This window comes from Letharia lupina (assembly GCF_014066315.1).
Source record: "Letharia lupina isolate WasteWater1 chromosome Unknown contig_14, whole genome shotgun sequence".
NCBI lineage: Eukaryota > Fungi > Ascomycota > Lecanoromycetes > Lecanorales > Parmeliaceae > Letharia > Letharia lupina.
The window spans coordinates 363,120-384,992 of record NW_023502983.1 but is presented as its reverse complement, the minus strand read 5'-3'; the positions used below and the strand labels follow the sequence as shown (position 1 = coordinate 384,992).

Sequence of the window (21,873 nt, the reverse complement as noted above, 5' to 3'; positions counted from 1 at the left end):
AAGTATAGAATTGAGATGAACAAAAATCAAAGTCATTGGAAGTGAGGACGCACGCGACAACGACGGGGGCTATTGGTGGGGCGTCATCGAGGCTAGAAGCCGCACGGCCAAGCCGAGAGAATTGTGCCCAGGCCCCAACCTCTAAAGTATCAGCCCTAGAGGAACCTCTCCGCTGGCGCGACGCGGGAACTTGTAGGAATTACGCGAGCCGAGGTCATTCGGCCACGGCTTTGTTATCTACATGTACAACATTGTACAGGTTGACATTGGTGCAGCAATTGCGCTCCATCTGCTTCCATTCTATCGCCACTTTGTTTGGAAGTGTTTTCTCTAATTTTCTCGCTTCTGCTGAGATGGGTCACACATTCTCCAAAAGTGGAGCTGGATCCCTGCGCATTGATGTATCCTACAGAGTGAGGCTCGTGAGCAAGAGGAGCCGCTCTCAGTTTCGCCGCGTAGGCTGCACGATGATGCATAGGCTGTTTTAGCACGAGGCTGAGGAGACAACCTCGAGTCTGCGGCGTCTTTTCATGATCTCCCCTGCCGTTTCTCCATTGCGCTCGTGTTCATGGCCTGCTCTACGACTTCGGAGTCATAAGTTATATAAATCTCTTCTGCCCCAAATTCTTCTGTAGCCTCTATGATGTCGAACCTCGCTCAACAGTGTGCAGTATAGACTACTGCTCCGCTGTCTGAGCTAGGGGCCACTCACCACAGTTCTCTTCAGTGCATTTGGACCACGTACCTAGAGGCGGGACTAGCTTGAGACCTTAAGTGGCCGTCGCACATCGCAATTCTCCTAGTCATCCTCAAGCTCAGCTGAAGGAGTGCCTATAGGAAGCACTAGAAAGAGTGTACCCTACCATGGCATTCGATGAGAACGCCTCTGTCGGCACGGAGACCGGTGAAAGCATACCTCAAAAGCCTCCAGTGACAAAAGTCAACCTATGCGGCCTCGAGGGTGTCGAACGGCTCGTCGTACCCTCAGACAAAAGTACTCGATCTTTCATACCTTTTGGAGTTGATGGCACATTGGTGATAATAAGTCCATATGGAGAGGTTTTAAGGATGTCAAAATATATTGCTGATGACAATCCTCGCGTGATCTGTCTCAGCAGCCCTGGAATCAGTATGGACAGACGTTATCTGAATGGACTTGGTGCTAGGATGCAAAGGCGAGCGCAAATACGAAAGAGTGGACTCAGCATTCGCCTAATGGCCGATTCAAAAGTCGAAGACCCAATCAAGACACCACTCGAATGGATCAACGGTCGCTGGCCATGCATTCACTATGAGATCGACGGTGTTCTCGTCTCGGTTCTCTTCACAGTGAATGAAGGGGTCCTGTCACAGCAATTTTCCATCGAGAACCCTTCTAATGAGAATAAAGCCGTCCGCTTTGCGCTTCAGATCCGAGGTGCAATAGTCAGAACCCTGCGCGTCGCACATGGCCGGTGGGCAAACCCTGACGAAGACGACACTTTTCCGGATGAGTCGGAACCTCTGCTTCGGCCAAACGCAAGTGGCCCATACAATATAGTAGAGAGAGAGCGTGAAAGAAGTCCTGATGAGCCCTTGCAACAAGATGGTATTACCGTAACAAATGCCGTAAAAGGCGAGGCTGTGATCGCAGTCTTCCACAATGACGGACTCCTCCAATTGGATGGTACAGCTTCGGTTCCTATCCGTAATCCTTATGATACTGACAGCGATGATGAGGATAGCGACGGCCTAAATGGCGACACCCAAAGCAAGTCTGACCAAACAGCCCCGTCAGCTTCTTCCGGAGTCCTTCGGATTCCCTCCAAAGGGGTTCAAAAGCTTGTCTTGCAATACAAATTGCAATCCCATAGCGGTGAAGAGCCTCGGAGTCCAAATCGTCTGGATGTGGAGACTTTCCTGAAGACTGACCAGTCCAGAAATTGGTCTTTCAAGGAAGACCATGAATTCAACTCAATTTTCAGAAGGTATCTCGAACACATCTTGTGTCTTTGCCTGGTTGATGTTACGCCTGGCCCAGGCGAAGAACGTCGCATCCCATTCATGAACGACATCACGTTGGAGTCAGAATCGACACCGCTTGGAGATTTGTAAGTCGTTCTCGAATGCTCATCACCAGATCAGTGTCATAAGAATGCTGACCTCGAAAGCTATATTTTCCGTTATCTCCTGTTCATGTACCAACTCTTAAAGACAGATAATTATATCTCCACACATCTCATATGTCAGAATCGGGACAAAGATGCCTCGAGCTTTGAGAAAGCTGAATTGCAAGCTCGCATCAAGGAAGCCTGTATAGGGCATTTGCGGTGGTGCTTCGAAGAGAGTGTCTTTCTGGCCCGTCAGAGCTGGCCTGCTTCTCCAAGGACAGAAAGTGACAACAACGAACTAGACGAGTCACCGAGTGCGCAGTTCTTTGTTGGAAGCTTACAAATGCTCAAGCTGTCCGAATTCTCTCGAGTCTTCGAAGGAGAAGGGAAGCTGGTGAAGGCATGTTTACAAATGGGAACTAAGTTGTGGCTTGACGCGCTGGATACAGAACGAGATGAGAGGTCGAGACTATGGTACAAAGACACTAGGAAGACCTATATCGCATGGGGGGGCCGTCGCGGAGAGGGTTCGGAATGGCTCCATTTTCCGGAATATCGGTTAGGAGATCTCATCTACACCTGGAAGGCTCTCAAGTCCCTAGAAGCTATGTCGGTTGAATTCAAAGATGATACAAACGACTCACCAGACACTCTGGAACGACTGGAGGACTTGAAGTTACGAGCCCACGACGTACGAGAAACCATTCTGCAGTGCTTTGCATATCAACCTCAAGACGCTCGTTCTACTAATAGTAATCATATAGTCGATCGTTCGAACCGGCGAGATCCTGAACATGCTGTGGCAAAGAACGGATCAGCTCCCGTGTCTTTTGCCATTGCTGTACGGCGGTCTCGCGAGAGGGACAGACGACTATTCTATGCCAAAGACTCAATGCTTCACGATGGTATCACGTGGGATTTTTTCAAGAATGACATCCAATTCGAGGCGTACAGCGCAAAGAATGAGCCCACAAAGGTGGATGTACAGCTTTCATGGCAGAACACAATGCAGGCACAAGGCATTGACCATGAGACCACCTGGAAGAAACCACTTCGGTATGCATTGGCCATTATAATGGCGAGTCATCATATATCCTTGGACGACTCCAAATCTCCAGACGAGCTTGCAGAGCTTTCTTGGAAGAGGCTTCCCAGATGTGTTATGTCTCATGGGCTATTTGCTAATCAGCTGGACCGGGACACAAAGCTTCCACGAATGTTGAGACCCTTGTACTCTTCTGACAAACCACACAGTCCTTGGGCGACATGGGAGCTAGCGACACTGATGTTGGTCAGAAGGTTCAAGAATTTGGATCTCGAGATGTAAGTCCTCACTTTCCGGCATTCTCCATACTTTGTTTGAATTCAGGTAGGATGTTGATTTCCCTCAATAGATTAAAAGATGTAACGCTCCCAGTCCCACGCGAAGAATCTGCGTCTCAAGATGAGGATGTTGATACCAAGCGAGGAACTACAGAGAGGAAAACAATGTCTTTTCAGCCGCCAGACGGTAGTATCTCTGAGAAAATGAGGTCTGCCCTGATGAAAAAGGTTGTTCTAGAGAAGAGGAGAACAAGCTCCCACAAGAAGGTGGACTTCAAGCAGGTGTCTGACCCAAAAGGTATTCCAATTCGTTTCCCATGTCATCGATGTACCACGGCACGCGCTCGATCATGTGGCTTATTCTGGGCTTTCTTCTTTAGAGAGACGGGCAAAAGAATGGTTGTATCCCTACCCGGACTTCATCACTAAGCGGCCTCCTTACGACTCCATGAAGGAAGAATACGATGGAATGGAGCACCGTCTCGAGATCGATCTTCAGAATCGCCTAACTGATAGTCATCGAACGAAGTTCAAAAGTATATTAGCCAGAGGGTTTGAGAAGTGGAGCCAGGAAAAATCATTTAGCGCTGGCAACTACAGCGCTGTTGTTGTCAACGTAGGTCAACACAAACGAAACGACCCCGATATTGACTGGTATGATGCGGAAGACCTAGACGGTCACCTTCGTCGAGCTCGCAGCATACGTGACGCTAAGAAGAGGTTTCAGTATGTCCAGATAGCCCATTCAACCTACCCTTTAGCTAAGTCTTGGAAGCTTTCTTGGACCCTTGGAAGTCGAACACGCCCTTATGCTTTATTTGGCAACTCCAAGGAAAGAAAGGCACCATATGGCACGTTTCTACATACGTCATAGCAGTTATTCAAGCCATATACATGAAGATGTATGTCTGCTGATCCGCCCTATCTGTACTCCTGTGATTGACAAAAGCTACTTACTAGGTCCATCCTCTGGCAGACGCATGGATAACTGAACTTCACCTCAGCTTTTTCCAACTGGCCAACATGGAAGAGAAATCGCGTACCTATATACCAGAAGACCCCCGTAACGAGGAAAATCTTGAAGAAGAAGCAAGGAGTGATCATGTCTGTGACAGGCATCAACGAGCCTTCCCCCAGATATTCAAGGGCTCGAAACGCGCTTTTCTCAAAAAAGCGTCACTGAGTTATCGTTTCGTTGGAGATATGGGTGACAAATTCTGGACCGGCTATCTATTGACCCATCTTCCCGCAGATTCGGAGATTCTCCCGAAACCCGATGATTACTATGGCTTTAGAGATATACAAGAATGGTTTCATGAAGACAGGAAGATAGACCAGAGGAAGGTTCTTGAGCCCTTCCTCGTGGAGAAGATGGTGGCCGAGCTGTTTCAAAGCACCGATAAAATTCTCAAAACTATTGACGATTGGCTCAATCCAGAGATAGATGTCTCGGAAGACGGAAAGGCATTGACTCAGCCGAAAGTTTCCAAGGCCGATGACCGATTCGTGGATGTACAATATAATCGGTCCGCCATCTGTCTTGACCTTGACGCTACCCTTCGTATACTTCGTCGTCTATCCAAAGCAAACGTTGACTCTCTCAGCCAATGGGCCAAGCGGGAACAAACCCGAAGTTTTCAACCACGGTGGTCTGAGAAGGACGAATTCAAATTTCGAGAGCTGATCGACTTTCAGAAACGACGTGCCGAGCAACAAATCTCTCGGGTAAATGACCAATTCCGACGGATTCAGGATTCCATCGAGCAAGTCAGAACTCATCGGCAAGAGGTAATTCAGGGGCGAGCGAAGGCAGAGAACTAGTATAGCGCTGACACATTGCAGCTGATCAACAATATCAATCTTGCTGAATCGCGGACTGCAGCACATGAGTCGGAAAACATTCGAATATTTACCTACGCCACGGTGATCTTTTATCCGCTGAGCTTCGTCGCAGTATGTCCACTTCTGTTGTCCATTTGTAACGTTTAGGTGTATACTGACTGCTCAACTCTAGAGTCTTTTCAGCATGCAAGGCCCGCCGTGAGTACTCTCCCCGCTTGCAACTGTGCTAACCACTGATTGATCAAGCAACCACATCACGACTCCGCTCTTCCTTCAAGCTACTGCGATTGCATTGGTGATCACGCTACTGATGGTTTTCAATGCTGAAATTCTTGCATGGCCAATTCGAAGACTCAGGTACATCGTAAGCCGCAGTGCACGAGAAAGAATGGGGAGAACACCCAACACATTCCCAGTGACTTGGGAAAAGACTCTGGATCACATCAAAGATGCTGAAGAGCATGACATCTTACACGATCATGAAATGCCGAAATGGCCGAGGAGCAAATTCGTTTATCTTCTATTCTTGGTCGTCTACTTCTTCGTTGACTTTCCAGCATCTCGTATTGTGCTCGCATACGAATCAGTCACGAAATCTGAGGCCAGTTCTCCATATCATGCCACCCTAGCTATTGTGCGGATTTTCATTGCACTCATATTATCGCCAGTGTTCGTGGTCTCTTGGACTATCTTGGTAATCTGGAGCTTACTCTGCTGGACCCTGACCAAGGTCTGGACAGTGCCACTCAGACGATGGAACGAGGTCCAAGAACAGAGTAACAAAAAGCAGAATGATCACCTCAGGGAGAAATTCGAAGCTGACGCCAAAGCCGAAGCCGAGGCGGAAGCCAAGGCCAAAGAAAAGGCCAAAGAGCAGGACGGAGCGAAAGACGATGACCGGGAATCGACAGACCCTGTTCCGCGGGGAGAGAAAACAAATAAGAAGGAAAAGCCAAAGACGGTGGATGAGCGCATCGATGACACGCGCAAGAAAGAACGTAAGGAGAAGGATGATCGGATCCGGCAGCACGTCAAGCTGCTCATCAATCCTCCGGAGCTTTACGAGCGCATGGAGCACAACGCTTTAAGGTTGAGGAGAAAGAAAAAACGAGAGGGCGAAGACGACACCACGTCTTCTCGTACATCTCGCAAGGCGAGCGCGACGGACCTGCTCCCGAGTGATGAGAACGGCGCCGTATCCGCGACACAAAACCACAATCCAGTGCGCAGATCAGTGTGGCGCCTCATATTCGGCAGGCCTGAGAGAAAACAGGACGACGAAAGGTTGGTGGAAGGACGAGACAAGTAGACAATTTCCGTCATGGTGGTCTATTGCGTTTCGCAGGGTGAATTTTCGCAAGCCGTACCGCTTCCTGATCTGCTGGGATCCACGCAATGTCACGCTCTTGGCTAGCACAAGGACTAGGTCAGATGAACACCGTCGTATCGGCAAATTTTGCCTGATCCGACAGGAATGACAGGGCAAACTATCGACGGCTCTATCAGCGCAGGCTCAAGAACGGGTAACGGAGAGCCCTATCTAAATAGCACATTTACTATCCTACAAGCAGCACGCGGATATCACCCTTGGCCATGTATCTCCGGGCATTTGGGATCATATTAAATAGTCACGATCAACTCGATGCATGCTGCACGTGTGCCCTGCAATGAATTTGGCTAGAGAGGTTTGAAGCGAGCGGCGTCACGTTGGCTACCTACCGTGTGGGTTGCCATAAGCATGTCTTCGGCACGACAAGACCAGATTGCAATTTGACATTGTTGCTGGTAAGGCATGCATCCTGAGCTTTACGGCGACTGGATATCTGGGTGATCTGTCATCACCTCCTCTCAAGGAGGATTCATGTGAGAAGGGATGTGACAGGGGTCCGAGAACGAGCAGGACGGTGGGAACGATGAGGATTAGCCAATGGACTTCGATCGGTCTGTTAATACTACCTCCGCCATTGAGCCGGGCCTAGAATGATAAGTGAGGGTACAACAGAGGCTAGGAACACGATCAAAGATCACCGGGAGACTATCTATCCATCTAGAAATCCCAATCGTTCACTGACCGTGTGACAAGACAATCCGTCTAATCTCACACGGGAGAGAAGCGGCTCTACTTCGTCAACTTGCTGCTCTTGTCGCTGCCGAGATTGGCTTCTCGGCACAGGTTAGCGAAAGGTAGAGACGACGTGCGCGAGGGGTGTGATAGTAGGCTGTTGTCGGATCGGATGTGCTGTGGTGTGATGCATTGCGTGGCTCGGACTTCTCTGAAGTGCGAAAGCTGGTGTCCATAGAACGATGGAATTATTTTACTTTGTGCGTTGACGGTGCGAGTCTATGATTGGATTGAGATGCAGGTACGGAGTCTATCGGCATTACCTTGCGAGCACTATTTACAAGGGAAAAGCGGCGACGTGAAGATGTCTGTATATTGTCCGCGTCGCTCCCTCAGCCTTTGCCCCTTGTGTCTCTCAGCAGCCCCAATTTTTCCGATGTTAATTTCTTGCTTCTCTTCTTTGCCCTCGGATTCGTCCTTGCTCCAAGGGCGCTTCCTTGACACTTGGCCTCGCTTGCTCACCCACTACGTCACTTGCTCTTCTTCGCCGGCCTGCCACCCTCTTTTGAATCTCGGATTCGCAGGAAGGCTGTGACGATTGATTCCCCAGGCACCAGCCTCGACTTCTTGCCGGCCTGCCACTTAGACAAACCGACTCTTGCACGACGCGCACTCTCATTTCGACCGTTTGAATAGTCGATTTGCGCAGCCCCTGCTGGTACTTAGCCTAGGAATAGACTCACGCCCAATTATCGACGTCCGCGTTGTCTCGTAGCCGCCCTTCACGTGAATCGAACTCAAGGATCAGTGTTGTAGACGGTGATTTAGCAGTGACGGATCATGGTCGAGTCGCTTTCGTCAGATTTCTTCATCGCCTTCAAGGCCGCTGCGCGACGCGGTCTCGAAGCTGTAGCGTCGTTGGCTGGTCCTTTCTGTCTCACCGCCGGAATCGGAGACCCATTCTTCTTCCTCTTCGCAGAAGTTTGCTTCTTTACTGGCTTTGACGTAGCGACACGGGACTGTGAAGTATTGACCTTTTGCTCCTGAAGAGCTTGTTTTGTTTGATTGGTACTTGTGAAATTTACAGTTGCTTCTTTGGCAGCAGATCCTGTCCGAGGCTCGTCCCGCTCCTGACCATTTGGATCATGCTTTGCTTCGGCCGTCGACTTGCGCGTAGATCCAGAAAATTCCGTATGCCAGTGTATACGTGATGTCATGGACCGACTCCGTAGGGACGGCTTTACTTCGGAGCTTGGCTCCAAAATACTTGGACTAGACGGGTCAGAAGCAGCCTCAAGAGATACTGGTTGTCTCGTAGGCCAATTGATTCTCGTAAGCAGCGCTACAGGTGCCATAGAGTACCAGCGCGGTGGGCGTTCAGCTCGTTCTATCCTAGCGGCTTGGCGAGCATCGTCCTCGTGATGTCTCTTTTGAGGATCCAGTGTTTTCCGGGGCCGCTCATGCCTCCACGATGTACCTGGTATAAAGGTCCAGTCATCGTCCCAAATACCGTCTCTGATCCAGCGTAGTTTCACAGTTTCATATGCTCTCGTGTCAAGGTTGGTCTGCTGGTCTTGGTCTTGGTTGCTCAACCCCATGTTGATCCATTCCCGCTCCTGACAAAATTGATAAAGGAACTGATAGCATGGACGTGACGATTGCTGGTTTTGATAGTCAAAAGCGCGTCGTACCATTCCATGGTACTCCTCTTCAAGTTCGGAGCGCTTGCGTTTATGCCTTGTTTTCAACTTTGTGGCCCCACCTTCCTTCACAGAATCTGAAGGTCCCATTGGCGATGGATGATCTTGCAATTCATGCTTCCATATTTTGTAGGGCTGGCTGACCCATCGCTCGTCCCAAATGCCTTGCTGGATCCATCTATACTTCACGTTCGCTTCAGCGGCTTCCTCCAAATCAAAGAGATTGGGATGCTGAAGGAGACCCTTGTCTCTTGCGGCACGTATACGGCCCAACTCGTCTTTAATCTGAATTGCGAACTGCGCGTCCGCATCTGAATTTCGGAGCTCCCGGCTTTCCTTGTCTTGAAGGTGAGCAGTTGGACTCGGAGGCTCCGACTCTTCGTATTCTGTCGATGGCACGGAAGGCACACGGGGAGGCGATCGGCTGAAGCGCCTTCCGGAGAGGTCTTGGCCGGCTGCCGCAAAGTCTTCAAGTTCTTTGGCTATGTGCTCCAGTGGGAGAGCTTTCGAAGCTTCGTATGTAGGGTTGTAGGACATTGCTGTCAACCACAACCGAAGGAAGCGTCGGAGTACAAGGGCGACCCGCGAAGAGTGTTATGCATGAAATGTGTGGTGATTGACGGTCGTGCGTCACTCCAGCAATGATGTGAACTTTGATCGCTTGAGAAGTGGAAAATTGAGGTAGGCGTCGTTCAAGTGCCAATCTTAGAACATTTCCTGATCGAATAGTAGAGTAGAGGCACAGAAATATTTAAATTGAGGGACTTGATCTTGTGCTGTAGTGTGTGTAGCTATCTAAGTGGAACTCCAAATGGGATTATTCTCTAACAGTGTGGAGCTCCGTCTCCCGCACGCCTCGCCCAAAGGTTAAGAATATATTATCAGAGGGGTTATATCTCCTTTGCGGAGATCGGTTTCATATATGTCAGTTACCAAATCATTCTTTGTCGTCAAAAATAAATCGATGATAAATGCTACTAAGAAGAATAAGTCGCATTGATAGTAAAACACTTACTGTATCACGGAGAAACGGTATGCTAAGGGTCTCATTGCATTTGGGAAGACTCTCAATTTGTGTGAGTGTGAGTGTGAGTGTCAGAGTCTTCCGTTCCCGACCCGTGAATTCGAAATGTTCCCATCTCCAATCAAGTCACTTAGGTATGAGGTTTAGACCTGAAACAAGTGCACCCTCAGATGCATCTTGCGACACACCTGGCAAAAAGCGCTATCAGCCTCGAATCCTACCAAGGTACAAAATAACAAGTGACGACATACTTCCCGTGCGTCTCCATGTAAAGGCTCCAAACTGCTGCACCGATTCTTGGTGATACTTCATTCTTTGCGATCATCAATGGCTTTCATACCACTGTTCCCACAACTTGCTCGTCTTGGTAAGCCCTTGATAGATGATAGCACTAGCGTATCCTCTGGTGACCGGCTGCTCGAACCCACTTTTCCACCGGTCCGAGACTCTAGCTGAAGCGGGGGATTACATGGACAATAAAGGGTGATGCCCTACAATTATGATACCAAATATGGTGCTGGGAAACCGAATCGGATCGAAGGTCAAACCGCGTGATGCGCAATCGCGAATGGTCGTATACCAGGACTCCGAGAGTATCATCCGTCAGGATGCAACATTCTTCTCGTTGATAGCTTCTTCAATGCGCGTAGTGGGACCGGCGGTACCGACCTCGAGGTGGAAAACTTTCCAAAAGCCTGTCACAGGCATTTTCGGAAAGGCACAAGCCAAATCTTTCATACCGAATTGGATCGAGATTAGACCCAACAGCGATGTCTTTTGTGTTCTCTCACGCAGCCCCCAAGTCAGGCTACGAAGGGTGGCCACGCCCGGAGTATGATGCTGCTGTCACACCAAATGCAGCAACTTCTTCCACTTCCACAGCAATCCCCAGCCGCCGAACACTGACGAGAGGCCCGTGAAAATGATGAGGGGCCCGTAAGTCGTTCCATAACCAAAGCTTCCCACCGCGCTCGTGCTTCCGGCTTTGAGCAGTGGCACACCAGCAAGCCCACCACTCACATATCCAATCCCCCTCGCACCATTCAGCAGACCATACAGCATGCCAGTGTCGACAGCCTCATTTCTCTGCGCGGCTTCGCGTTCCAGTTCATTGATGACGCCTCCCCAAGTCGCGCTGTAGCCGCCAGCAAAGAAGCCGAAGGTGATGGAGAACAGTACCAAAAGCGCCATGCTGCCTTGCGACGTAAGGCCCCAAAGGAGGAAAGCGGATAGAGCGGAGCTGACGGCGGATATCGAAGTTACAGTCGTGGCCGAAAGGGGGAAGCGCGTGTTGTCGCTCAAATATCCGAAAAAGGACGAGGCGACGATGCCAGGGATGTTGAAAAGGGTGAGCAAAAGGGTGGCGGATGTCTGAGACAGCAAAGTGACTTCGTGGGCGTACGTGTTTAGGTATGTTTGCGGAATGCCATATCCAGAGCTTTGAAGTATGATGGCGACGCTGTAGATGTAGAAGGTCTGGTGTTTGAGGAACTGCCAAGGGATCTTTCGTGTCCGATGAGTGCTCGAAGATATGCTCGAAGGGTGAGTCGGTATCAAGAAGATTGCGAGAATGCTGGTTCCGGCCGCAACAGCCGCCCATATTCTCAACGTTATACGAAAGCCGTAGCGATCAAGAAGGACTCGCAACAGAAACGGACAAGCAGATCCCACGATATTTTTGCAGGACAGAACAACCCCATACGCCACAGCTCGATTGCTGGTATTAAACCATTCGCCAAGCGATAGTGTGGTCGGGCTGTAGATGAGAGCACATCCTAACGCGGCCATGACTCCTTGTGTCGCGACCAAATGCCAGACGTGAGTGCTGAAGGAGGACAGGAGGAAGCTGATGCACGTAAGCGCAGCGCCGCAGAGAGCTGCGGTCTGGCGTCTACGGGCCCATCGTCTGGTGAAGAGCGCGAACAGGAAAGGCATGGAGAGGTACATGACGCCGTTGGAGGTTGTGCCGATGATACCGGTGACTTGATGACTCCCTTGCAGCGTCCAGTTGCTGGAATAGTATTCTTGAAAGACGCCGTAATTCATGGCGAAGCCTGCGTGTGTGAGTTGGATTGCAATCAGGACGTAGGACTCAGCCTACCCCAGATCGGCAGCTGCAATATCGCGGAGCCCGCGAGAACGCAAGCCCTCTTCCTGTTGGATTCCCATAACCTTGAGTCAGCTTGATCGAGGTTGGATGCGTCTTGTTCGGTACGATGGGGCTCTTGCTCGCCGACGCCGGAGGGTAGTGACTCGCGGAGAGAGATGCGCTCATTTGGTGTCATTGCGAATCAGCTGGAGTTTGGATTATTGTACAGAGTAGGATATCGGCGGGCCAGTGTGCGATGTCTCGCTTTAAGAGCAATGACGATTTAGAAGCGACATGCGCCTAATAAGCTTTGTGAGGAGAGTAAAGTAAAGGATATCGACGATCTTTACTGTTCTTGGCAGGTCGTCGCGTGGATATGCTGCGTGACGGCATAATCTTACTCTGCGTCGTAAAAATAGACACAACAGCACAAATTTTAATGTTTTAATGTTTTGTTTTATTATTTAAATAACGAGTAAAGGCCTATAAATTAAATTTATAATTATTTCTTTTAATTAGAGCTGTCGAGTAAATTTAATAAGCGATCTTTAATAAGCGATATTTAAACTCTTTATCTTAAAACATTTATAAGACTAAATCTCATATTTCCTTTATTATCTGAAAGCCCATGTTTTATTCTATAATTTAGAGAAAAAAATTCAATTCTTTTAATAGAAAACTAAAATGTTATTCTAAAATTAAATAATGTGTATCTGTTTTTTGATCAGGGCTGTCGAGCGAACTTTGGAGAGCGATATTTGAATTCTTTGCCTTAAAACATTTATAAGACTAAGTTTAATAATTTTTTTATTTAAAAGTTCATATCACGTTCTATAATTTAAAAGAAAAATCTCAAAATTTTAATAGAAAACAAAAAAGTTATTCTAAAATCAAATAATGTGTACCTGTTTTTTGATCAGGGCTGTCCGGCTGTCGAGCGAACTTTGGTGAGCGATATTTGAATTCCTTGCGCTTTAATAATTATAAGATCAAATTTTGAAATTTTTTCATTTTTGAGAAGCGCAAGTTACGGGCTATAATTTAAAAAAAAATCTCAAAATTTTAATAGAAAATAGTAAAGTTATTAGGGGGTTAAAAGTAGAGGAAAAGATTTTTGATGGTTGCGGACGCTAATTTGTTTACCCGCGGTGTCTAACCAAAAAGCGTAGACCTGACGAATTTATGATTGGCTGCACATACAAATTCAAGGTTTTCTAGTTCAGCCCTACCTTATTCTTTTTATATATACTAATAAATGTTGAGAATTATTTTGGATGCTTAGACTTACAAAGCTCGAGATATCAAAATTAGAACTTATAGTTAATTTGAAACAGTAAGAGTGAAAGAGAAACAAAAGTGCATAGATTCATTCCGCAATCTCTGCTTCTATAATCGACCGGTGGAGTCTCTCTCTTGTAGGCCGAACGAATCTTTTTCTCTCTTTTTTGTTCAATCCAAAAGAACTACGACCCTGCATGGCAGCCACGATGACGAGGTGAGGAGAGTATGAGACTAACGACCCTCCTGTATCCGGTGATCTCATACTCAAGTGCTTTTCTGGGTGCTTTCTTTTCTTTGCGGACTAGCGTAGCACCACGAGATCCCACTTTCCACGACCATCTTTATATTTACAATGGATCGCCCATCGTCGTTACATGTACAGCGTGGACGCAGTCCTAAGGTCACCATCCCTGCTGAGTCGCAGGACCACCAGGACCATTTGCTAACAATTATTACGAATGTAGGTGGAAAAACTTGATACGCAAGTGAAAACACCAGCGAAAACACCAGCATCGCAAGTACGCAGTATGCAGTGAAAGTCATTGGTGGGTGTGTGTAAGATTGATTATCCTTTACCTGAGTACTGAGGCACAAGGCTGAAGGCGGAAGTAGGTGCATTATGAACGAAGGTGCTCGAGGGTCAAGCGCTTCCGCCACCGTCCCATTGTGCCATCCTTGGCTCGGGACGAATGTAATCCCACACCTGAGCTCCTAACGCTTGATGGCCTTAAAGTCCTCTTCCCACATTGGCAAATCCTACCGCTTGGAGCTACGTAGGTTCGCATCAAACCACACTTGCCTTATACTCATCTGCTTTGCCTTGGTAGACCCCACGGTTAACTTTGCAAATTGGAGAAGCAGAACATAAGAAGAAAGACGGGCAGCAGAAGCGATGTTGGCCGTAGCAATAGTGGGAAAGTGGTGCTTGCGAGGTTATGGCAGCTGAAGAAGCGGACAACCGGCTTGTGTAGTTGTAATAGGAGAAGGAAGTAGTACCCCTGAAGACGTCGCAGCTAAAGGTGGACCAGCTTGCGCAATGGGCACAACAGGTAGTGGTGCTCGGATTTCAGCTGCCAGAGTATGGTGCTGGCGAAGTCGACGCTAGAGAAGGACCAGACATGGTGACAACAGCTGACGTGGTTGCTTGTGAGGGCGGAGCAGCGCTAGCAACCGCAGCTGGCACAAGCTATGGAGGTGGTAATAGGTTGGCTAGTCATTGATCCACCTGTTTCTCCCCCTTGTGGCTGACTGTTGATTCTCCTCCCTCGAGGAGCTTGGAATAGGTATTGCTCTTAATCACTACCACGCAGACAGATCTTCACGGAATTGATCCTGAATTCAATCCAGGAGCCCTGGAGAGTGACTGGTTAAGTGAGCGGGTGCTTGTTAAGGAGAGAAATGCTGGCGGCAATGTGCTCTCAAATAACGGATAGTCAAGGGTGTCGACGAGGTGAGGGAAAGCTGTCAAGGAGAGCATTGTAGAAGTCACTAATGATCACGTTCGACGGTAGATATATAGAAGTGAGATTGCTCATTCCTTCAATTCTTTCGGCAGGTCAGCAACTTCGAGGTGACCCTTGAAATACTTGTAAAGGTAATTCTCCTAGCATATATCATCGGCTAGATCAATCGATGTCAGAGGGACAGTTCCACTGGCTTGTATAACCGGGCTCGGCCCTGCATTTTACACTCGATGACGGCTTTAGACAGTATCAAAGAGACTCTTTTGCTAGGCTGTATCGGCGGTACATTTCTCTCTCAAACGCCTGACTGAACCCGATGCATTGGGCATCTCCGGGTGGAAGGCATTGGGGAGCACATAAGCCACACAGACCAGCTGCCCGGTCAATCCACTGCGGACAACATCAGTCGCCATAAGCTTAACGAAGACTAGCAGCTTCTTGTCGAGATGATGGATCTGGCGGACTTACCCAGTTCACGTTCAGCATCCCTATGCAGGTAATTGCACCTGCCTGTCTTCGGTCCTTGATATCTTCGCAGTTCATCAACCCCGCAAAGGCCCGATTCTTCTGCGCTGTCGATGGGAGAGCTCCGTATACTCTATTGACCGCTGGGACTTGCAGCTTTTCCATCAAGGCCTTGCGGCTATCATCATCCAACTGCGGCTCAAACATGTGGTCCACGGTTTCCTGTTTCAGCAGCTTCCCATCGTTCGCTAGCAGGCTTCGCATGATTTTCATGTAATCCGCTGGCGATGCGAAAGCCCCGCCGCCGCCCATTCATCCTTCGCTCCTCCTTTTAGGAGCTCATGCTCCGTGAATATCATCCTTCCATCCTCGGTCGTATCCCGGATGCTCAGATCAGCCATCCTTCTCTGCATGTCATCCCTAACGTCGATGTGAAAGGTCACATCCGTTATACCCAGAGGCGTCCAAATATTGCGTTCCATGTACTGTGTCAAAGTCTGATTATTGTTGACGTGCTCTACCAACTCGCCGGCCCAATCCAGAGCTGACGAATACTCCCAAGAGGTTCCTGGTTCATAGACAAGTGGGTATAGGAACCTTTCCACAATCGTCTTTCCACCAGCAATCGTTTCACCCTTCATGTTACGCCATCGCTGCAGTAAGGGATGGAATCCGTCGTAGGACAAGCCTGAAGTATGCGTGGGTAAATGCCTTTAGTCTGCGTTAATAATGTCCAACCCAGCGATAGACAAGTGACTAACTGCACAGTTATACAACCAGCTTTCTGCTTCAAGATTGGCTCTGAAAACTCGTCGAAACCGGTCAAGATCTTAACATCCTTCAATCCATGGAGAATTAAAGTCACATCTGTGTCTAGAGAGATTTTTCTCTCCTCGACACATTGCAGGACTGCAATCGTTGTCATGAATTTGGTGAAAGATGCAATCTACATCGGTGTCTCTTGCGTCAGTGGCTATTGAGAGCGTTGAAGACTACGCACACGGAAGGACCTTGAGTATTGGAGTTTGTTTTCCTGCAATTAGTATATCAGCTGCTGAGATTGAAAAGATCTCGTGGGAGAAATGTAGGCTTCGAGGTTCTACCTGTCTTAGCTGATGCCAGGAGGACCACTCCCGATATTTGCCTACGTGCGCACGCAGCTTCAATGCTTTCTTCCATTGTGTATTGGTATCAACAGGAGCTGGAGCTACACAAGTGAAGAAATAAATCCTGAGCCGGGGAAGTCAGTAAGGCAACCATCTTGTCTTGGGCACCGCCAGGAGCATCTCAGTTGCGGTGCAACCACCAAGCGATCGAAGACGAACAATACCTACCGCACCTAGACACTCAAGTCGACTAAGCTCCCTATCGCTCAAGTGAGTTTAAACTCTATGATATGCTGAGTCCCCTGGGTACTTGCACGAGACACCAGGGGACTTTGTGGCTGGCAAAAGAGCAGCTCTAGCAATAGCGCACGTTGTCGCACTTATCATAGATCAAAGACAGGCCCACCCCCATGCGGCTGAGAAGCAATGTAGTACCCCTGTTCAATGCACGTGGTCCATGCTTCCACACACCCTCAGCAATTCATCGACTATTGAACCCATGCTATGGTGCGTGTGCCTAACAACATCTTTTCCTTATCCTTCCGATTGACAAGCGCACAGAGGTTCAGTTTCGATCCTCAACCTAGACTCCAGCATGGAACAACTGACTCTGCACACACTAGAGCGCCAATTGTCATGACGGAGATGGAAAAGATGTTCTTCTAGATCCTCACTGGCCTAGGTCTTTCGCACGTTCGCAGGAAATGAAGAATTACCATGGTCGGCATTGCACCAAGTATCTTCTCTGCTAAATTAGCATCGTAGGCTTCTCGGGCTTCTTGTCCATATTTAGCATATGTATCTGGAAACCTTTCGTTATAAGGGATAAGATTGTGGTAAGCGGTTTCAATGTTGGGGTCACGCGCTCGTCGAAGGCCAAATGCATCTTTTCTGTTAGAGATCACCAACGAGATCGCCGTGTTTGGTAGGACGCCAGATGCAATCGCATCGATTATAGCCTGAAGATTGGAGCCATCGCCTGAGATCAGCACCACCAGACGGGTTGCATATTCAAATAGTCTTGACTTGAGGCCTTTTGATGAACACAGACTAAAAAGTAAGTGAGCACTTCAGTATGCTTCGGAAGTATAGAAGAATGCACTTGTGATCTTGAAAGGCGAGATGCTACAGTCGATGTAAAAACCCTTGACGGATGCACCCGAGGGAGAAACCCCCCGAGAAAAGAAATCGAAAAACATTACTTTTATAGAACTCTATCAATACAACTGGAAGTTCTCGTCGTTGGGTTGATAATTTTGACGGTCTGGGTCTAGGAAAAGTACCTGGGTCCGTGTACGTGATTTGCGCGTATATGTCAAAGAAAACTTACTATTCAGGACATCGGCGGTTGGAGCAGGCGTCTCAATATTCGTGAAGATGCCAAGATTGGCGTAGATTTTGGGAAGCACGGCGTATGCAGCCTTAGAACGAGGCAGAGGAGTATTCGTTAGAAGAAGTGTTTTCGAAGATCGATTTCGAGTGTCACCCCGCTCTTTCGCTAAAGCGGCAGGGCTGAAGGTGAGCGAGGGGGCAGATTTCCATTGTCTTGAGATGCCAAGAACCTGTATATGAGAAGGCCTCCCTTACCTGTAGATATCTTCTTGTAAATCTTAGCAAATAAACCAGACCTCTTCGTCCGGATCAACAATTCATTTTGCACCTTTTCCCCCCCTTCCGTCATGAATCGTAGCTTGCGCTTTCGTATCTACATCTCTGCCAAGAGCCCAGACGCGTCGACATGCTGCAACAGTCTTTTCCGACCCAGCTCACCCACGTCGCATCAATGCGACGCTGGCTTTAGATTCATTCCCAGCATTGACATGTAGCTCGAACACAGTCTTTACAACTACAACGACATGTCCTACCCAATGACCCAGCTAGGCGGCAGCGGTTTGTCATCACCGTCCTCCCCCCTGACTCAAAGTAACATCCAGCTCACTCACTGTCCCATACATAGCATTCAACCACCAACCCCCATCCAGCTCCACCGAAGCAGAATACGACCGCCTGCGCGACCTCGCCCGCCAAGAAGCTGGCAAGCGCTCTTCATGTCTCGCCAAGGTCTGTCCATCCATCCTCCCTTCCATGCTTCCCCCTCTTTCGTCCCAAAACGCCTCATCCAAAACCCAACATACCTACTCTCCTCCCTCCCTGATGATACACACCAAAGACTCACTCACTCACTCACTCACCAACTGACACCACTCGCAGTCCCACCAAGCCTTCGAGCGCCACGATGGCGGTGCCGCGCACGCGCTCTCGGAAGAGGGCAAGCGACACGGCGCCATGATGGACCAGTACAACAAGCAGGCGTCGGATTATATCTTCCGCGAGAACAACGCCGTGGGCAGGGTGGACGGGGATACGATTGACTTGCACGGGCAGTTCGTCGAGGAGGCGGAGCAGATACTCGAGCAGCGGATTCGGTATGCGCGGAGCACGGGGCAGAATCATTTGCATGTGTAAGTGGGTTTTTGGACAATGCGGCCGGCTCCACGGTTGAATTGATGAGTTGGTTGGTTGATCGATTGGGCAATATCAAATATGATAATTCGATTGGAAGAATATGGGTACTGCTGCTGCTCCGACTGACCATGTGTGTCGCGTGAGGATATAGCATCGTGGGCAAGGGCAACCACTCCCCAGGCCACATCCAGAAGATCAAACCGAAAGTCGAGGAGATATGCCAAGAGCTCGGGCTGCAGTACGCGACGGAGGAGAATGCGGGTAGGATTTACGTCAATCTGCAGGGAGGACCCGCGGTCATGCCGGAGCATTTGAAGGCGCATCATGGCGGCGGGTATCATCAGGGGTATGGGGGGCCGGGGTATGGACAGCAGCAGCAGCAGCAGCAGGGTTATCAGGGGGGGAACACGTATCCGCAGATGAACTATCAGCAGGGTGGTGGGGGCCAGCAGTATCAGGGTGGAGGAGGGGGAGGTGGTGGTGGACAGCAGCAGCAGGATCCGAATGCGGCGATCGAGGCTGAGGTGAAGAAGTATTTGCCGCAGGTGCTGAGGATGTGTCAGAAGCAGTGTTGTACTGTCATGTAGGTGGAAGGAGGTGAAGATTTGGGGGAGGGGGGTGAAGAAGGTTGGATGTAAGAGGTTTGTTTGATACCCCGGACTGGATATCTTCGCTTCTACAATCTGCTTCTCCATCTGCACGGAATCACGTCGACCAGGTTATAATCTCCTGTCCGGTAAATTAGGTGTTCCCTCCACGTCGTGCTTCCTCTCCTCCACCACCTACCCCTTCCACCACCATCTCATCTCCAGCGGGAAAAAAACCGTCCCGCGTTTTCATGCTCCAGATCCCTCCCTCCCTTCCTTCTCTCACCTCCCTCCCAGCACTCCGACGCCAGCATCTTCCCACCCCCAGCCCAGCCCAGCCCATATGCCGCATCACCGATCCACCTCGCATGCTAACCATCCTTTCCGCACCACCGAACCTTCCACCCCAAGTCACGCATCTGTTCGCTTCCCATTCATTCCCTTTCATTCCCCATTCCCCATTCCCCATTCCAGACCCCGCTCCCTCTTCCTCTTCCTGTTAAATCACACGGCTTCCGATCACGGAATCCGGATCTGATTCCTTCCTCTGAGCGATTTCTTGTCGGTAAGGTGGGGGTGGGGGGGATATGGGTTGCATACGAGCGGGATCATCCGTACATGTATAACAGCGGGCAGGAGGCGAGATCGACCGGTGCGGTGGATGTGGGATCTTGGTTTGGGGTTTACGGGTTGGGCTAGGGTTGGGGAAGGGGAAGGGGAGGGGAAGGGGAGGGGAAGGGGAAGGGGAAGGGAAGGGGGGAGGGGAAGGGAAGGGGAAGGGGAAGGGGAAGGGGAAGGGGAAGGGGAAGGGGAAGGGGAAGGGGAAGGGGAAGGGGAGGAGGAAGGGGAAGGGGAAGGGGAGGGAAGGGAAGAGTGAGTGAGTGAGTGAGTGAGTGAGTGAGTGAGTGAGTGAGTGAGTGAGTGAGATTTTTTTTTTTTTTTTTTTTTTTTTTTTTTTTTTTTTTTTTTTTTTTTTTTTTTTTTTTTTTTTTTTTTTTTTTTTTTTTTTTTTTTTTTTTTTTTTTTTTTTTTTTTTTTTTTTTTTTTTTTTTTTTTTTTTTTTTTTTTTTTTTTTTTTTTTTTTTTTTTTTTTTTTTTTTTTTTTTTTTTTTTTTTTTCCCCCCCCCCCCCCCCGGGGGGGGGGGCCCCGGGGGGTTTTTTTTTTTTTTTTTTTTTTTTTTTTTTTTTTTTTTTTTTTTTTGGGGGGGGGGGGGGTTTTTTTTTTTTTTTTTTTGGGGTTGTTTTTGGGGGGGGGGGGGGGTTTTTTTTTTTTTTTTTCTTCTTCTTCTTCTTCTTCATTATCTTCTTCTTCTTCTTTATCATCTCCTCCCCCCCACATCCACATCCACATCCCTTGCATAAACCCCCCCCAAGACACAAGCCAGCCATCGAACGCTTTCCCCCACACCAGCCGTTTCGTTCCTACCCTCTCCTACCCTTCATTTCCATCCCATCCCATCCAATCCCATCCCATCCCTACCCTACCCTTCCTACCCATCCCATCCCATCCCATCCCATCCCATCCTACCTTCTCCTACCCTCTCCTACCCTTCCCACCCTTCCCACCCTTCCTACCCTTCCTACCCTTCCTACCTACCCTTCCTACCCTCTCCTACCCTTCCTTCCCATCCCATCCCATCCCTCTCCTTCCCATCCCATCCCTTCCTTCCTACCCTTCCTACCCTTCCTACCCTTCCTACCCTTCCTACCCTTCCTACCCTTCCTACCCTTCCTAACCATCCCACCCATCCCAACCATCTCATCCCATCCCATCTCATCCCATCCCATCCCATCCCATCCCATCCCATCCCATCCCATCCCATCCCATCCCATCCCATCCCATCCCATCCCATCCCATCCCATCCCATCCCATCCCATCCCATCCCATCCCCTCCCATCATCCCTCACACTCACACTCACTCACTCACTAAATCCAGCATGACATAATAACAAAGTCACTGCACCACACCACACAACACCACACACCACCACAACACCACACAACACACCACAACACCACACAACACCACACCACACCACAATACAAGACCACACACCACAATACAACACCACACAACACCACACAACACCACACCACACACCACACAATACCACACCACAACACACAACACACCACCACACACCACAACACAACACAACACAATAACACACCACAACACAACACAACACAACACAACACAACACAACACAACACAACACAACACAGACAAACAAACAAAAAGCCCAGCACGACTTTAATAAGCGCGTACCTACGGCCGATGGATGGATGTATGTATGTATGTATGTATGGATGTATGGATGTATGGATGTATGGATGCGTTCGCTATACGTACGCTTTTCGACGGTCGGGGGCG

At 49.0% G+C, this 21,873-nt stretch overlaps 5 protein-coding genes across 5 annotated transcripts; 2 read left to right on the top strand and 3 right to left on the bottom strand.

Moving 5' to 3' along the window:
* Nucleotides 1-864: 864 nt before the first annotated feature.
* HO133_002124 (uncharacterized protein) lies at nt 865-6,564 on the top strand (the record flags this gene model as incomplete). The annotated part of the gene is made up of 8 exons (XM_037293051.1): nt 865-2,090; nt 2,151-3,413; nt 3,485-3,711; nt 3,794-4,139; nt 4,418-5,201; nt 5,256-5,366; nt 5,428-5,453; nt 5,502-6,564. 8 exons carry the CDS (start codon nt 865-867, stop codon nt 6,562-6,564), a joined length of 5,046 nt encoding a protein of 1,681 aa, XP_037150704.1.
* A 1,283-nt stretch (nt 6,565-7,847) lies between these two features.
* HO133_002123 (uncharacterized protein) lies at nt 7,848-9,554 on the bottom strand (the record flags this gene model as incomplete). Its single annotated transcript, XM_037293050.1, has 2 exons — nt 7,848-8,029; nt 8,153-9,554. 2 exons carry the CDS (start codon nt 9,552-9,554, stop codon nt 7,848-7,850), a joined length of 1,584 nt encoding a protein of 527 aa, XP_037150703.1.
* Nucleotides 9,555-10,887: 1,333 nt separating this feature from the next.
* Nucleotides 10,888-12,326, bottom strand: HO133_002122 (uncharacterized protein; the record flags this gene model as incomplete). The annotated part of the gene is made up of 2 exons (XM_037293049.1): nt 10,888-12,095; nt 12,143-12,326. 2 exons carry the CDS (start codon nt 12,324-12,326, stop codon nt 10,888-10,890), a joined length of 1,392 nt encoding a protein of 463 aa, XP_037150702.1.
* A 2,814-nt stretch (nt 12,327-15,140) lies between these two features.
* HO133_002121 (uncharacterized protein) lies at nt 15,141-15,603 on the bottom strand (the record flags this gene model as incomplete). Its single annotated transcript, XM_037293048.1, is given in 2 exon segments — nt 15,141-15,329; nt 15,343-15,603. The coding sequence occupies 2 exon segments, from the start codon at nt 15,601-15,603 to the stop codon at nt 15,141-15,143; spliced, it is 450 nt and encodes a 149-aa protein (XP_037150701.1).
* Nucleotides 15,604-18,301: 2,698 nt separating this feature from the next.
* HO133_002120 (uncharacterized protein) lies at nt 18,302-19,498 on the top strand (the record flags this gene model as incomplete). The annotated part of the gene is made up of 4 exons (XM_037293047.1): nt 18,302-18,335; nt 18,403-18,506; nt 18,657-18,907; nt 19,063-19,498. The coding sequence occupies 4 exons, from the start codon at nt 18,302-18,304 to the stop codon at nt 19,496-19,498; spliced, it is 825 nt and encodes a 274-aa protein (XP_037150700.1).
* Between the last annotated feature and the right edge of the window lie 2,375 nt (nt 19,499-21,873).